The sequence below is a fragment of the Psittacula echo genome (assembly GCF_963264785.1).
Source record: "Psittacula echo genome assembly, chromosome: 1".
Taxonomy (NCBI): Eukaryota; Metazoa; Chordata; class Aves; order Psittaciformes; family Psittacidae; genus Psittacula; species Psittacula echo.
In genome coordinates this window covers 110,006,274-110,024,575 of record NC_137735.1, presented here as the reverse complement: position 1 = coordinate 110,024,575, position 18,302 = coordinate 110,006,274, and the positions used below count along the sequence as shown (strand labels likewise).

At 39.6% G+C, this 18,302-nt stretch overlaps 1 protein-coding gene across 2 annotated transcripts in view; it reads left to right on the top strand.

The window, feature by feature from the left end:
* The window catches only part of LRP6 (LDL receptor related protein 6), a 122,799-nt gene that overhangs the window by 52,356 nt on the left and 52,141 nt on the right, over positions 1 to 18,302 (top strand). For both annotated transcript variants that reach the window (XM_080635028.1, XM_080635027.1), the window contains exons 4-5: positions 11,240 to 11,436; positions 12,171 to 12,302. In XM_080635028.1, coding sequence (XP_080491154.1) covers positions 11,240 to 11,436; positions 12,171 to 12,302 — 329 coding nt within the window. The remainder of the gene's footprint in view (positions 1 to 11,239; positions 11,437 to 12,170; positions 12,303 to 18,302) is intronic.

Here is an 18,302-nt window from a genome sequence, read left to right as displayed (position 1 = left end):
GGTATTCACAAATGTCGAAAACAGTCTGGAAAAAATGGATCATCATATACTAGTATTTCATTAATCCTATGGCTGGGAAATTAGTGAAAAACAGTCTCTGCAGAGAACTATGCTGAAATAACTGTTTTCCTCTAACAGTTTTTTAGTGATGATGCAATTATTTTTGATCCAGTCATGGCTACTTCTTGATTAAGGAAATAACTGGCACTTTGTATGTATGCATTTATCCCTAATTTGGATGATGACCCTCTTCATTGAACGAGAGAGCTTTGACAGGTACTGTTTGCACACACAAATGAGTCACAGTTAGCTTGTGCCTGAGGTATATAGAGATACAATTTTTTGAGGTGGCTCTTTGCAAATTTTTGTGACGTTTCAGCAGGTTCATCTGGGCATGAAGTACCTTTTCTTATGTCCTTCATTCTGATCTTTTGGGAACTTGTCCCTTCTTTCACCACAAATGTTAATTTGGCATTAAAAATCAATCATTTTGACAAGATAGGTGTTTTCTGTGGACTCGTGAGTAGGAGCATAGGCAGCATGTGCATACAACATGTCCACTGTCTTCTCATGGTGTTTATTTTGAATGCCACACTTTCTTGTAACACTGGTTTGAAAGGTTATGTAATTTTCCCTTAAATTCTGCTTGTTAAAAGGCCAAAAGTTCATGCAGTATTTTTGTAATGGTGTTTGATCATAGAAAGTAACAGAAGTTGAATGCAGTTTTAAATTTGTGTCTTTGGCTATAAATACTAAAACTAGCTTTGTTAATTCAAAACACGGAGATATGGATATCTATTTTGAACTAAGCCTTCATTTGCTGTTTCTTTCATAAGAAAGCTTAATAGTACCAAAAAAAAGAGGAATATTTTGAAGTGATACTTTCTTTAAAAAATGACTACTGATATCATCACACCTAAAATGTACTACAGTGGCTTTGTCCAACAGGATAATTTGGTAGCTTGTTTTATTCTTGAGTCAGCCCTTTTTGTGCTCTACTATTTATATGTGAGGGAAAGGCCCACCTTAGTATGGCAACAAACTACTGGAGTCTGGCTGATGCTCTTCTAGGAAGAGAGTGCGTGTCGGGTGCTGCGTTAAATGGTGCGGTAGTACCTCTGGAAAATGATGCAGGATGTAGAGATGGGTTGTTGTTTTTTTTTTTCCTAATGTTATTTGCTTGAAAAGTGCCCAGTGATTAAAAATTGACACCCAACCACCCAAATCTATTTTCCTGCTTTTCCCATGGGGCACAAACCTGTCTGTGTTATCTAATGTCTCCAGCCTTTCTGGCTCCAGAGCTACTTCAGTGTTTCCTGCTGGCACCACTTCATTTTCAGTCTTCTTTTTCTACAGACTTGTTAGTGGTTTTTCCCTTAGTGGTGGTCTGTTGCACAGTACTGTAAATATGCTTGGGCTTGTATTTTGGTTTTATTTTAATGGTGTTTAGCTGCTGGTCTGCCTTTGTTAAACATGCAAATGATTCATTCTATAGATGAGGCTGTGAAGGTGCTGATATTTCTTGGTGTGAGAGGCTGACCAAACTTTTCTGTATACATAAAGCTGCATCTAACAGCTGTCTTGTGACACGGAAGTCAAGTCACCTGGGTCCTCGCAGGTACCTCATTCCAGAATAAATTCTCTGGAATTGGTGAAACCTGTAATAAAGACTTATGTACACAAGTAATCTGGATTTTTTTTTTTTATCTACTAATTCTTTCTTACATTGTCATTAAAAACAAAGCAATTAGTCTAATACTTCGAAGTTGTTGGTTTTATTTTTTAAACTGATACCGAAATGTATCAGAAATATTTATGGTAGTATCCTAATATGTGACCATTTGAGGGGAGAAATTGTCTTTAGATGGGAAGGCACATACGACTTCTTTAAGCACTGAGAAGTACACACCACTTCTAACAGCACCTGTTTTTCCCGAGGCGTGTGAGAAAGTTCTGAAGATTCGGAAAATAGTCAACATCTGTATCCAGGCATTTTTGTTTTGTTTTTTATTCTTTGCAATTACATTATTAGGAGAGGAAAAAAAAAAGAATTGCAGAAGTTAAGCTGTTCTACAGTGGGGTTTTATGTATTTTTTTTTCTCTGCTGTGACCTCTTAGCCCTCTGCCTGTCTTAAGAAAAAAGATCTGGGGCTGTCTAAAGGCATTCTTTTTTTGTTAAGTACTGTCTTTCAGTTATTCAGCAAATTCACCTTTCTCAATATGATATTTTACAGCTGTAATGCTGTATTCTCTTGATCATTTTAATAATCTTTTTCAAGAACTGATTTTCTAATACTAAAAATAAGCAAAGGCAATTTCTTATTCTGCAGACAAAACAAAAACCCTTGATCTTCCTTTTAAGTGGAGAAAAAACCCAACAAACCCAAGCCTACATAGCCTTCAGTCTTTTCTCCTAGTTATCCCCACCCCAAAAAAACCCTAAAAATAACCATATTTTTCTGTAAATGGTAAAAATAATAACATCTGGGGTTAGAAGTCTTTCTACTTCTGCTCCTCAGCAGCAGTCCATCTGGCTTCTCTGTATGTTCCTATGCCCGATGCACACAAACCCCCACCCTGTTTTTTTCCCCTCTCTTCTCCTTGGCATACCTCAAATGCACCCACAGCTTCTCATATTCCTTCACCCAGTGTTATCCTGCCTGTGCCCCCTGCACATTCCCTGCTGGGTCTGGTAGCTCAACACATTGTTCCTGAGCAGCTTATTTCAGCTGCTCCTCTTGTCAGGTGGGTCAAATACAGCAGGTTTAGGGTCACTCGTGTCATCACGTCCATCCATTTGTTAAGGGAAACTTGTGAAAAGTAAAAATAAAAATCTTTTTGTGACCCTTGCTTTCCTGGATGGTTGGCCAAGAGGTACAACATGCATTGGGTATGGAGTTGAAGGAGATGGATGCTAAACACACAGACCCAGTATGATCAAATAGCTTTGTTTCCGTGTGGAAAGAGGACACTGTGTGATTAAGCCAACTTTTTTCCACCACCACCACCTTTTAAAATCCCTTTTCAAGAGTCATTTTCCTTAAGAGTTAAGAAAGGGGGAGAGACAAGATCATTGTCATTGAGTGCATAATCTAACTTAAAACAGACTTTTTGGCTTATTTAGAAACTGCTAGTTTTAGTGAATTGTTCTTGATATTTAGGCCATTCTTCTAATGCTGTTTTATATTTAGAAAATAAGCCTAAATTTTTTTTTTGTTGCTATCTAAATTTCTCTTGATTAAAACAGATATTGTTGTGACATGTTACTAATTTTTCTGGTGCTTTACCAACTGTCAACATGCATTGGAAAATATTTATGCTTCTGGAACTGGAGCTATTGAAGAAATTAAAAAAAATTGAGTTACATAAAGACATATAGCTTCATAAACATACTATGTTCTAGAACTAAATGATTTTGGTACCTTTTAGCAGAGGAAACAGGTAAGTAAAGATTTGATTTGTCAAATTGTTTAGTGTTGCATAACATGAGGTCGGAAAGAGTCTGTAGTGGATAAATGACTGTAAAAGCTTCATGTAAAGCAGGATGACATGCGTTTTAATTGCTCTGGGGGAAGTGAGAAATATTTTGCAGGAACTAACATCTTTATATAAAAAAGAATTTCACAGAGTTCAAAGAAAATGTTTTTGTGGCTTGGGTGGTGAGAGAGAATACAGTGCAAATAGGGAAATATTTTAAGTAGTGTCGCTGCCGGTGTTAAAGTTTTGAGGTTCAGACCTCAGTGGTCTAAAATTTGGAAGGAGTGAAAGGGAAATATTCTTGGCATATTTCTAAATCTGTGAGCAATCCATAACTTTTTTGTCTTTTTATTCCTGCAGTCTCACTATCACATCTCTCCACCTGGCACTACACGAGAATTAAAATTTAAAGATTTATATGTCAGAGAAGGACATTGATGCATGGATGCTTTGCTTCTCACTTGCAGGGGTCTGGATAGTGGAAGAGTACAGTAGGCAGGTGGGAGGAATATGCAGGGGGAGAAACAAAGGAAGCCTTGGTTTTATTTATTATTATTATTATTATTGCTATTATTTCTTTGTCACCTCTTTGGACAGGGTCTAGATAAGCTCCCTTTGGACTTGATGAGCCTCTGCATCAAAACTAGTAAGCAGCATGACAGCGCTGGCAGTAGCACTCAGTAAATATGTGCTAAAGTTGTAAATTCATGAGAGAACCTCTACAGCAGATTTTACAGGGATGATGGATCATTCCTTACCTGCTAGCCCTGGGACTTATTAGCCCTAGCTACTCCAGTGATGGGCTCATTAGAATAAAGAGGAAGAGCACAGAAGTTGATGACTAATGCCCTTGGTTTGCCAGCGAGAGAAAGGAACGAACAGTTTTTTCATATCAGAATGTAATAATTAAAAAACCAAATTGGTGCACAGAAGAGATGGTTTTGGTTTTTCACAGCTCCCGCTCTGCTCTTATCAGAGTGAACAGTTGCTTTTTGTGGGACTAATTAAACAAAGCTGAATTGCAGACAGCTCTCCTGTGAGTAGAGTACCCGAGATAGGTTGGCCTGCTAAGGCAGCTCTTGAATTAATTTTCTTTTCCTTTACCCTGCAGCAGCAGTTCTAATTAATAAGTTAACACGTTACTGGCTGAAGGGAAATGCACTTACAAGGTCCCCCAGGAAGTGTTTGTGCTAATGAGATGGGTTTTGAGGCCACTGTAAGAAAACATACTTCCAGCAACTGTCAGAAAGCTGGGAAGCTCTTGCAAGGAGGTGAATGCCTTGAGTTTGCACTTGACAATGCTCTAGTTTCTGTTTCTGTTTTCAAGCATCAGCTCATGTCTGTCTGCCAGATGATTAGTTGCAGATTTGATGAAACACTAAAAGTACTGTGTCCCTGCATTTAGAAGAGTTTCTTTTTCATTGTATGAGTGTCATGTGTACAATGTATGACATTATGTAGGTATTTTTATTAGGTATAAAATATTGCATTCTGTGTATATCTTTGTGTGTACTTCTGTGAGATAAACATGCCTAACACCCTCAAGCAGTGAAGAGGAACCAGTCTGTGGTGAAAAGCCTGCTTCAGTACATCACCAACACATTACAGGCTGGTGCAGTAGACGAATAGTGCCCTAATTAAACTGCTAGAGAATCCTGCATAAGCAGAATTAATTAGATTACTTGGACACAGAGCCAGGGTGAATTTTTTGGTTCTTCCCCAAGGTGCTTCTGAAATAAAATGCTAGGAAGATAGAGCTTGAAAACGTTTGTGGTTGACTGCATGTGATACACGTACTCAGTGACTATAGCTAGAGTCAGATCTATGCATTTTTCTAGGCTTAAAAACACGTATGGGGTGATTAGCCCAGGTGGATCAATGGAGCAGCTCATCCATACTGTTTCTCAGACCTGAGATGGCAAACACAGAATTAGATCAGGATCACAGCCCTGGTGGAAGCAAAGGAAAAACAGCTTTGGTTAGGATGCATGTAGACCAGTCTGCAGTCAGTGGATATACTGGTGCGTGTCCTCCTAAACTTACCTCCTCCTGCTGGCTTCCCGTTCTCCTCCCCTCTTGCCAGAGGCCTGTCGTCTGCACTGCCAGGCCTGATGGTGTTTGCCTGAAAAATGATCTGCAGAGTTGTAGTTTCTCGCTACTCGCGTGGTGAGGGACGGAAGCACTAGTTCCCTCCGAACTAGGGCTGAGACATAGAGCATTCGCGGAATGCGGGTCCCCAACAGATTTATTGCGCAGTTAGAATTCCTTATATATGTTGCCTAAGCACCTCCCCAGAGTCAGCTGGTTCCTGTCCCTCCTGGCAACTTCCCATCGCATCACGTGACCTTCCGTGCGCCAATCCCTACACAGAATGACTTCATTTTGCCACCACCATTTTACTTTCAATTGACTTTTTCAGACTTCCATTGAAGGTGGGATTTGAAATGTCATTGCTACACCTGGTTCTTGTTCCATATACTTTCTGGAAACACATGATAATCGTGGCTTCAAGAAGTGGCAAAAGAGATTTTTAAAAGACAGCATGATATCCCACAAGTCATGTTTCCTGTTTACTTTCTCAGGTAATTAGAACCAGGCTTGTATTCTGATAGGAATATTTGAACAAGCATTCATGATAAAAATCCAGTTTTCCAAGTTTGTTTGCAAGTATTTTTGTTAGGTTGGCAGGAGAGGAAACTTCACAAGCTTCTTAGGGAACTGAAGCTCCCTGCCCTCCTTGGGCATCCTTGATGTAGTGTTACATGGTTGTCCGTTGGTCTTTCATCCTGCTTCATGTGATGGTGTGTGTAAGTGCTTTGGCCACTTGGTAATATTTTGTATTGTCACAAGTTGAAGCTTGGTAATTGTTGCACCTTCCTGAATGCTCAGGCATTAAGTAATCTATAGATAGATGGAGAGAAACATTTTGTGTAAAGTATTATAATTTGCTTCATGCAAGCCTGTTACATGCTTTCTTTAACATGATGAGCACTAAAAGCAAGGTTTGGAAGATGGGTCTTTACATTTTTTAATCCCTCATGAAGGGAGATGTGATGATAATCACCATGTAACAACTTTCTGTTTTGTTTTTCTTACACCAAGAGGAAGAGGAAAAGTAGACCTGATAAGAATGTAGCCCTCAGGTATCTTTAACTGGAAATTGATCTGGTGTAACATAAGAAGAAAAATAAATTAAAATTCAGTAAATGCAGATACAAACATCCCTTAAAGACTTTTTCAACAATATATAGATAATCAGAGAGCTAGCTACATCTGGTTGGTATGAATTTTCCAGCTCTTTAACACTGTGCTGTCATTGGATACCAATATGGTAAATTTTGCTACAGTATTAAGTATGAAGTATTAAGATGAATTACCTTCATTTTTTTTTTACCCTCAGTCTTCACAGTTGTATTTGAAATGGGATTACAAAGACTGATACAAGAGAAGGCATTTTTTTTCCCCTTTCTGATAGTGTAGGAGATTGTAACAGGTATGGGACCCTCCAGAGGGACTCTGGAGAAATGGATTGAAACATAAATATACCTGCCTTGGCAACTGAGTGGAGGCAACCTCAGAGGTCACCTGAAAGGACTTGTGCTACTGTGAAGCTGGAATGTTAATGATTGAGAGAAGTACAGGCCAGGCTGTCTGAGTTACACCAGGTTTTCTGCAGGTGTTCTCATCAATGTTTGACGCGAGAGAACTAATGCAGCCAGAATGGACGACATTTGGTTAATGGAAAGTGTGTGCTTGTTCATTTTTCTGGAGAAATGCTACTATGCTTATATATAGAACATCTGTTTAAATTCTAGTGGAAAAAATGATTTTGATGATATTCTCTATTATCTTGATTTTTGGTCTCTGTCTTTTGGTGTGAAAAGCTTTAATTTCATAACTATCAACTAGCTTTGGATTTGAATGTTAGTATTACTGAAAAAAAGAAATAAAGGTAGACTGAGAATCCTAGTTGAAATGAAAGATATGAATTTAAAGTTAATCTTTTAGTCATTTTACTGTTAATTTTTATTTCAAGTAAGTTTAATCTTTGTCTGAAATGCATATTATCCTGAAGCAGGAACTTTTTTGTCATTGTTAGTACAAAACTGGATAGATTGGCCATGAATTTTCATGTATTCCATTTCAGAGTTCAGGAGCCCCTTTTGTAATGCCTGCTTTAACTTGTTTATTACCTTTGTCTTCACAAAGTATTTCACAGGCCTCTATAACAGAGTAAGAATAGAGCAAAGGTGAATGTATTTAAATTGGATCTATGTTTTCTTCAGGCAGTAGAAAATGCTTGACTATAAGAAGTTTTTATTGTAATAGCATCTCTGAATTACCATGATGATACTATAAATAGTTGTATTTAGGAAATTGTGATACACAGCACAGATGGAATTTCATTTCTGTGGAAACTGATTGTTTTCTCTTTTTCTGTTCTCACCTTCTCTCTCTGCTCTCCTCTTCTGCATTTCCTTCCCAGCCAACTAAACAGCGTAGAGATGGTGATGCTTTAAAGGTGAATTGCCGTCAAGATTTTTAAGGCAAATTTGGGTGATTGTATGCTTGGCGCAGGGAAGATTATTAGAGTTAGTGTGTGCTTAATGCCATCTAATATGTAGCCAATTTGCTTGTTGCTGAAGCCCTATAGATGTCTCCTGAATGAATAACATTACTCCTTATCCTCATTTTTGGTGTCTTTTTCACAAGACTGATGATACAACTTCGAAGGAACTGAAGAGCTTAGTGAAGGGTTAATATGATATAGTGCCTTTTGTTGTTGTATCACTTATTCTAATCAAGCCTGGGCTGAAGATGCCACCAAAGGGCTGTCTGATCATGTTAGTTACACCTGCAGTGCTGTACCTGGTACCCAGGTTGGTGACTTTGTTGGTGAAGCCGGAAACATGGAGACCTGTCTGATCCCTGACTCTGCATGAGTGCCTGTGAAACACCCTGGAGGTGGGAAGCGCCTGCTCCTGCCAACTCTGGGCAGTAGTTGAGTACTATGGATAATGTTCTGGTCCTCTTCATCCACCTGGGTGTATTTAATAAACTACTGCTCAAGGCAGAAGTCAGGGCCCCTGTTCTTACCAGCCAAAACCAGAGCTCTGCAGTTCCTAATGCGGGTTGTGCTAACGCATGACTGCTTCAGACCAACCAACAGGTGATTTCTTGCACACTCTCCCCTTCCTTTTCCTGTTTTTTCCAGCCCTTTCGCCCTATTCATTATGAGGCTGTGGAGGCTTGTTTAGCCCAACTCAGCCCCTGCTTCCGTGCTGACACACGTTTAGCTGCTGGCTGCCGTTCAGCAAGGCTGCAAGTGCAGCCTGTGGAAAATGTTTGGAGGGGGAAGAGCCCTCCTGGGTTTTGCTGATTGGAAGTGAGGTATCTTCTTGTTTGGAAACAAGGGATATGAAGTATGTGTTACTGGTAATACTCATCTTAATGAGATGCAAAAAATACATGCTGTTGTATTTGAGCCCAAAGTCGTTTTCATGTGATGGTACCTTACATCTGCTGAGAGAAATGATACGAGTTTAAGAATAATTGCTTCAAGGCTGTGGCTGATGCTGTGGTCGAATGCGGTGCTTCTGTATCTCTCCAGATAAGGGCTGGTTTAAATAAGGGTCATAGTTCACTTTATGCATTGTCACATGAATAGATGGTTGTCTGAAAGTTAGGCATGTGTAGCAGCATCTATTGTACGCAAAGATTTATTCCCACTAGGAATGGTGGGTACTAATCACATTTAAAATTCCTCTGTTTTGCTGGATTTTTTTAAAAAAGTAAATGGCAAGATAGTCAGAATGCTTCATTAAAAATGTGGCTTTTCTTGTGCATGGGAATGCTGTCTTTGCTGCAGGTTTGGTTAGAGTGAGAGCTTTGGACTTACATTGCTTCTGTCCCATGTGACAAACGTCATAAATTTGTCATAAAGACTTTAGATAGTCTCCAAGCCTGCTCTAAACTAAAATTATTCAAATCTGAAGGCATTTAGGGTTTGGGGGTGGGGTTGGTAGAAAAATGGTTTACAGAATTAGAATGTCTTTATCCTTGGTGGGGGAGTGTGTTGTGTCATTCTGAGTTCTCTTTTTGGCTGGTAGGTTTAAGCTGTAAATTATATTACAATAGTCTTTTGTAAGATGCTTAGTTGGTGCATTTCATTAGAAGCAAATATATACCTGACTCCAGACAGAGATAAGAAAGAAAAGATAGTGTGTCCTACTTTTGAGTGCAAAATGCCAAGAAATAAAAAATTGTTTGGTGCAGAATTGGAACACTAGAATGACAAGTAAGGGAATGTATATGTGTGTTTCTTAGGAGGAGAAAAAAGTAGAAGCTTTAAAGATAATACATCTTTTTCCAGAAGCTAAGGTGAAAGAGCAGTAATGACTGCAGTCTCTTTGTACTTGGAATCATTGGCAGAAGGCACCTTCAAGTTTCTTGCTTTAATATGCACTTCTGTTATATTTTAACAGAAAATATTTGGAAAATAAAGAGTACTTTTGTCCTCTACTAAACCACTTCAGTTGCCAACTTCTTTCCAGAAGTGATGCATACAGTGTGGGGGTGTTTTCTCAGTAAATATATAGCTAATGACTCTCTTCCCTGCAAAAATAAAACAGGCTGGTGTTCATGGTATACCCTATATTGAAGGAGTAGTAGAGCTGTGTGTCAGTCCTTCATGCTTTCAGTCTGGGAGAAGGATGGTGATCTCCACTATTCCATGGGAGCTTATGTACATGGGAACTCATGTGCACCCATGCAGTTAAGAAGAAAGGATGTGGGAAGAAGTGCTTGTGTAAATGGTACTTGTGTGGCCCTGCTTTGAACAGGGTGTTGGTCCAGATGACCTCCATGGTCCTCTCCACCTGAAGTTTTTCTGTGATTGTGAATAAAATAACCAGAAGTATTGAGCTACTTAATTCCAGCTCTGAGGAACCTGGATACAGATAATTAGTTTCTACATCACAAGAACCTGGAAAAACTGTCTTCAGTAATGTTTGTGTTGCAGTTTTGTGATGGCTAATGAGCATGTGTTTGTATATATACATAAAATATATGGGTATACTCTTTAATTTTGTTTATGAACCTGGAGACAGGCAGTGACCCAGTTTGCTCAGAAATGATACCATTACCATGGCAGAAGATCAGTAGAAGTCTGTTTAATGTCACTGCTTATAATAAAAACAATAGCTTAATAATTATCATAATAATGAATCTTGAAAAGTAACTTTAAGGTTTTCTTTATGGTGAAACTGTTTGCCATTAGCGTGTTCTTCTGGTGGTTCAAAAGAGTGAAACTGGAAGAGATGGATGGACTGCTAATTTACCAAATGCTGTCCCAGTTTGAAATCTGCTGAGGGTGAATATAATGGACATTGTGTATCAGCAGGCAGCAGTCAGGCTTGCATAAAATCAGCTGGCATTCTCCCCGCTTGCACATGGTGACAGAGAGTCCCACAGGTATTGAGTGTTAAAGGGGTGCTGAAAAATAGCCGCAGACTTCAGTAAGGATTTCAGCTGGTATCTCTTGGCCATTGCAGCATCAATAGGCAGCCTGGAAATAGGACTCCTGTATTGTTCTCCATGTCATTCCCCTAAGTAGGTACACTGTTTTGTTCCCCATAAATACATGGACAGTTTTGATCAACAGTACTTAGACTGTAAAGCTTCTTTTCACAAATCTGTGTTCAAGCAAACCTATAGCATGAACTATGTTTGATCATTCATTTTCTTCCCTGTACTCTCTTAGGCAAGCAGTGGTTAAAGGCTCCCTTCCACATCCTTTTGCTTTGACGCTGTTTGGGGACACGTTGTACTGGACTGACTGGAACACACATTCGATCTTGGCCTGCAGCAAGTACTCCGGGGAGGACCTGCGTGAAATACATTCCAACATCTTCTCTCCCATGGATATCCATGCTTTCAGCCAAAAGAGACAGCCAAATGGTAAGCTGTCTTGCTTTCTTTTTTTAACTGCAAGTTGGAACTGACTTGCAAAAATCTTAATTAGGCTTTCTGTACGGCGGTGGGTGGCTTCACCCGCATCATGATGCAATTTTTCCAATGCAGAGATTGGGAAAAGACCCAGAGAGAAACCAAATATTCTCTACATTGTTGTTTTTAAGTGCAAAACCCCATCTCTTGCTTTTTTCTGCCTGCTATCCTGTTGTCGTATTCCTTTTTCTGTTTCATGTGCCATAACTTTAGGCAACATGGTATTTTTATTTTTAACAAGTAGTAGTTCCTGAATGGAAACTAGTGTTAATTTGGCAGATGATATTAAGCAAGACTAGCTCTGTGTAATAACCACTGTCTTAACCATTGTGTTAATTTACTGTATTTGCATTTTGTTTTTATATATACAATGCTGTACATTCAGCACAGACATGCTGAATTGTTAGTGAAGATGAGAAGCACAAAGCTAAAGTCAGGCTCATGTTTAGAGCTAAATGCTATTTCCCCAAGAAAGGAAACACTGACCATCCGTGCATTTTGGTACCATAAATACCCCACTACTCAGCACTTGGAGTTAATTTTAACTTATTCTGTGTTTATCATTTCCTTCTTTAATCTCTGTTGCTGCCACTGATTCTACCACTCAAATGCCGTATGTGTCTTAACACATGAGATGAGGTCATTCGTTATCAGAAGCATTAATCTGTGTGATTTATGTTTAACAGCTACAAACCCATGTGGAATTAATAATGGTGGCTGCTCCCACTTGTGTTTGATGTCTCCTACCAAGCCCTCTTATCAGTGTGCATGTCCCACTGGTGTGAAACTTCTTGAGAATGGAAAGACCTGCAAAGATGGTAGGCTTTGTTTTTAAAAATCCTTTTAGATTAAGCACAAAGTAGTTTCTGGAGGGAAAGGGGTTCTTCCAGCTTCACTATATAATGCACATTAGGGGTGGCAACTTGTGAAATCGTGTGCTTTTGTGGTACAGGTAAAAGTGATTTAAAAATGCCCTCTACTTTTAAAAAAAGAGCCTCATAGCTACCTCCAGTTACAAAATGTTGGTTGCAGTTCTGTGTCTGTCATTAATTCCCTGCCAGTTTTGGGGGAGGCTCTGTTGTTCTCTTTTCTTAGAGAAAATGATACATACCTCCTTCTGTTGTCTCTCAAATGAATCTAACATTCTTGTTTATGAATTAGTATTTGGTTAATAGGATTGTACAATAAACACAATTGTTGGGGTTTTTTTTTTGGTTTAAGGTCTGTTGTCTGTTTACTATATACATGTACACCTGGAATCTCTTTCAGTTCACTTGCATAAAGTTAGGCACCTGCATCTGTATAGAAGACTGAAAAGAATGGCATGTTTATAGAAGTGTTGAAATTCATTCAGCCTTAAAACTTAAGATGTCAGGGCAGCAAGCAGTCACCCAAAACTGGTTTTAGTGTCTCATTGCGGGATAATGTATATGATTTTAAATCGTTGTGTTCTGTAAGTATTGGTCTAGTGACACTGTGGTTGCTGTAGTACGTTGACAGGACACTGGGAGATAATCAGCTTGCTCATAAATAACCATCTTTTGTGCAGATTGTCTCTCAGTGACAAGGGCAAATGGAGAAAGAAACAGAAGGATGCAGTAGAACTTACTGTAAATAGGCTAAATAAAGTTATATAGAAATTTTTGTTAAATTGTGGGTTTATAATTTAAAAATTCTTCTGGGCTTGTCAGCTCCTGTTCAGTGATTTCTTCAATTTCATGCTATTTCATGCTCTCTGCTGATTATTTTTGTGTGGTTATTTGTGTCTCTGTGAACCTTGTTAAAATAAATTGCTGCTTTTATGTGACAAACTCAAAAGCAGCTCCCAATTTAGCCTTGCAGGATCGTTTTTAAGAATTTACCAGTACATGCACAAGAAGTTTTTCTGCCAGTACAAGGAACAAACTTTGACAATACTGCTGTGGGTTGGTCATATTTAGTCAGAATGTGACACAAATTCACGTGCTTTTTAAAAAATACTTGGCACACACAGGTAAAGTTCTTTCTGGCAGTAGGTACCTAAAGCAGTTGTTACCCAATACAGGCATATTTCCAAAAGCAGAGCTGCACAGAAAGTCCATCTGGGGGACGGGGAGTGGTGAAGGTTTGGTCACTTGCCAAGCAGAGGTAGAACAGTAAGGCAGCAGAGGCTGAAGGACTAAGGACAACAGTTGGAATGAGCCCTGGAGAGATCAAGAGCGGGAAATTGCTTCCCTTTGACTTACTGTTGATAGGAAAAGGGCCAAGGACTTTATACTTTTTTTTTATTCAGGGACTGTATCCTTTTGCTCCCCACATGCTGTGTTCTAAAGAACAGGTCATTGTATCACAGAAGTGCCTGCTTCACTGCTCAAGTTCAGCCCCGTATCAGAAGCAAGCTACCACACAGGTTAACAGCCCTGTGCTGAAGTGCCAAATGGCACCTTTCAAGGTATCAAAGTAAATTGCCAAGTGCAAGTAGAGGAATGGCATTAAAAAAACCCTGAAAAAAAACCAAACAAAAACCCGTCTTATTAAAAGGACTTTAACTTACCATGTAGAGATATTCCAAATCAGTTCACTTTTTCAGCCATTCCTTACGTCTCAGAATTCGTAACTATTGCTCTTTTCTCCCACTCCCTGAACACAAGAAGTCATATTGTATGTTCCCAGTCTGCCATAAAGTACATTTGGCTCACAAAATATAGTTGCCATTTTATGAGAAATTTTGTTAACCAATGCAAATTGGTTACAGCATGTTGCCTGTCTGTGCGCAAAGAACTTTATGCAACATTTATCTTATGCTTGTCAATATGATGTTATGATTTTAACCACCATTCTGCTATTGTGTCTTTCCAAAACACTCTGACCTTCCCTTTTGAGAAGACAGACGGGTGGGAAGGCGGGAAGAAAATGGAGTCTGTGTTTATTTAGCTCAGTGAGTGTTGCATACCACTGCTTCTTGGACTAAGAAGCGAGTTAGCACATAACCTGAGTGAAACAACCTGCTTGAACTGTACATCAGATCTTACTTGGATGCTGTGCAGAGCTGACTTTTGGGGGGAGCATGAGGGAGCTTTATGTTCAGCATGTAGAGCTGACCTTACCCCAAAATAATGAACTATTTCTGGCTAGTTTTTCACATCTCTCACTGAAGAGAGGTGCCTGTGCTAGGTTTAGGGCTTTTGCAAGTGACGTACAACCTTCCAGAGCTATTCAAGGCAGAAATTCAGTGGGCTTTCTTCTGAAGGCTGCAATTACTGATCTGGGGAAGTGAGGAGAGCATGGCAGTTAAACAGAGTCAGACTCGCTACAGACTAGATTTTGAGATGTAAATCTGTATGTGTTTGTGTGTTGCCTTCCTTTCTTAGGCTGCTCAGTGACCCTGGGGAAGTAAGTTTTATTTTCTCTTTTTCAGGTGTGCGGGGTGGAGGGGTTGGTTCAGGTTTCTCTAGGCTGGTTTTTTCCCTTTGTACTTGCCTTTTACTATCTCTGCTGTGAAAGTAGAGCTGAACCCTGAGAACTGAACATTTTCACCTTGGATCTTCTCAGTATATGTCTATTGTGCCAAAACCCTGAAACACTGAGCGATTAAATCTCCATTTGCGATTAGAACATGTACATGACTGTAGGTAGGGAAGAAGGGAGGGATGACTTACAGGTGAAGAAAGGTGAAAATGTTCAGTGCACTAAAATCATCAGTGCACTAAAATCAGACTGATTCCTGAACTGCTTTGTTTCATGCTGAAAGGAGCCTCTTTGAGGAGGGAACTTCATTTCGTGCTGCGCTTTTGAGAGCACTGGCCTGGACTGGAAAGATTTTGATGGGTGAATTTTGAGTGCATGTTTGTGGTGTTTGCAGTGCTTTGGCATTGACAGATGATCCTTGCAGCCAAAGGTGAGGCTGGCTGACCCTCCCTGAGCAGTTTCCATGACAACCTAGCATTTTTGGATTATCTTGGTTTATAGGAAATCTTTTCCTCCCTCCCCTTTCTCCCAGTGTTAGTTTCTCCATTTTTGTAGGGTTTTTTTCATTGCACCTTAGAGGAGCGTTACCATGTCTTGTGAGAGCTATGAATATAATATCCCCCATTTAGAAACACTTCTCCATGGTATTTCAGGAAAGGGTAATAACTTGGAATAAAATTAGCTGTTTTGCTCATAACAGATAATGCTGGCTGGTTGTTCATGTCTTAATATCTATTCCTCTTACAAAACAAAACAGCTAATAACTGAGACATGGGCTTGTAGCAAGCTCTTAGGTTCCCCCACTGCTAGGTGAAAGTTTGTAAATCCCTGATCCTCAGAAGAGAGAGGCAGAATAAGCAGGTTTTGTGGCCAGCTATTCCTTAGTTAAGAATGTACCAAAAGAAGAGTCCTGTCTGAGCACCCAGGCATTTCTACCAGACAGCTTTTACCTACTGTTGTCATATTGTTGGTAATTTATCATCCTCTCTGCAGGACATACTGGGGTTTCTCCTTTTCAGTATCATAGGACTGTTCTTCTAAGTTTGGCAGTGCTACATTTAAATGACCTGTTGGATAATTCATTTTACAAGAAAATTTAAGTTTGTCTTACAAGTTCATCATTGGAGTTACATTCTTACTGATGCTTGAAGACCTCTGTCCATGTGCTCAGCTTCTGTCTTTGCCTGTAGTGAATTTTGCCTATTTCCTGCACTTGCTACCAGTACAGGTGTATGGTTTCTACTGAGAAAACCGGTGGTGACTTCAGCTGAGCAAGGAGAGGCGAGTTTCCTCATGTAGAAAAAGCACTCCTTGAGACTTTGATTTCAGCCTTGATTTGGCCATTAAGTTCTCTTCCAGGAAAGGAGTCCATTTCGCCTGTGGATGCTCACATCCTATTTCCCTGCTAGGCCTGAAGGCAGTAATCAGAAATTTGCACTTCCTTTTGCAATTTAGGGCTCCCCAGTGGGTAATTTGCTTTGTCAGGAATAGCCAGAATCCTGATTTGACTGCACAGATCAAGATGCTAATTTAACATCCAAATTCTTTCATTTATTTTGAAGGGAAGAAAAAAGTACATGATTTCGGATACTTCTTTGTCTTCTAAGGCAAATTTTAAGGTTGAGCTTGCCTAAATGAAAAAATCTTGTTTCTGTTGTAGTATCAGGGGCTCTCTGACAATAATGACTTTACAATTGAGGAAAGACATTTAGGAAAGAAATATTTTAGTCAAATGTGTGGTAAATCTATTGAGGATGTATAAATAATCTTGATCTCTCAGATACAGAGAATGCATTATACACATCCTAGGTCTAGCATTTCTTATGTATGAATTCCTGGGTGTGTGTATATGTAGCTGTACTAGCCTGAGCAACCACTAATGGCTTTAAAGTTCAATAACTTACAAATGACTGAGGCCTGTATATCATTGAGAAGATGTAATTAATGTGAAGGTTAGCAGGGCATTAGACACTGGACTTTAAAGCTATGCTGTTGCATGTATTTGCATGCTTGCTCTGTTTCTCCTTTTCTCCCCCTTCCCTTGACTTCCAGTGGCACATAGATTTAAATTATTTTGATTTTATAATAGTGACTTCTTGAGCAAAGTATTAGTTCCAGCACTAATGTAATGCACCAGCCGTGAGCTTGTAATCCCAGCTTTCAAAGTGCTTAATAAAAGTAGGCTAAAGCTCTCAAGAAGAAGAGTCTGGAGTAAAGCTTTTATGTCCATATTTAGACATCTTAAGTAAAGGACTTGATTTTAGAAAAATTGCTAACTAGCCTGAATACCCCATGGCTTGAGGCACTGCTAAAAAGAATCTTGAGCTTGGTTCCCAATTTGAATAGTTTGGGAGGGTTGGCTTTTAAAATAAATTATGGATTGCTAAAATCGCTTAGGATTGTTTGGGAGACCAGCACAAAGGGGAGGTGGAAGGACCTGACTTTAAATATGGGACAGTGGTATGCTTACTCTGCCTGCAAGTATTTGCGTGGGAACTTTGTACACCATGGTTTGAAGGCTGTGAGCACACACCCCAGCATACCTAGTGGTCTGTGCCCTCAAACCCAGCACTGTATTTGAGATGCACGTGTGACTACAGACATGCTCGTGTTGGGTGCAGTAGAGCTCACCAGTAGTGAGAGAGAAGACTGCAGCGTGGGCTGTAAACTCTGCTCCAAGTCTCCTGTGTGTTTGTCTAGGCCACTTCATCCTTGTATGTGCAGTTCGAGATGTATAGAGGAAAAACTCCCTCAGGTCTGCATATGCCTGGTGAGGTCAGAGCTTTGGTTGCAGTCTCGATGCACCTTTTGAAATCATTGAGGTGTTTTGTATGTCCATGGCTCATTCCAGTCTCCCAGTAAGTGCTGGTATATTGAAAATAAAAAAAAGCTGGCACACAACTTGCATTGTCTTTTCCTGCCTCTTCATTCCATTTTTTCAAGTATGATTCCATGCTCAGGATGTTCTCCATCATGCTCATCATTAGAGGCAGGGTTTTTCTGGAGAGGCAGAGTGAGAAAGTCTGAAGACCTTGCTGTCACATTTTACCTTTTGCGTCGTAACTGGTCTTTGGAATACAAGTGAAAAAATTGATTGGCTCTGTTACATCCTGGTAACCCTGAGTACCTTGAGCAGTCTAACTGAATGGTGATCAGTGCCTAGCCACATAAACTTTGTATGGTTGGTGTTTGCCACAAGAATAAATTGTTTTAGTTCTGAGACCACCATTTTTCCTTGACTGTTACGAAGGTGGTAATGAGATCAATCCATAAACGTGCCCAGTTCTTGCATTTGCTATTTTTGCTATTGTCAGGACAAGCCTGAAGGCATTCAGAGTAATCTTTCCCTCAACCTACCTTGAGTGAGATGC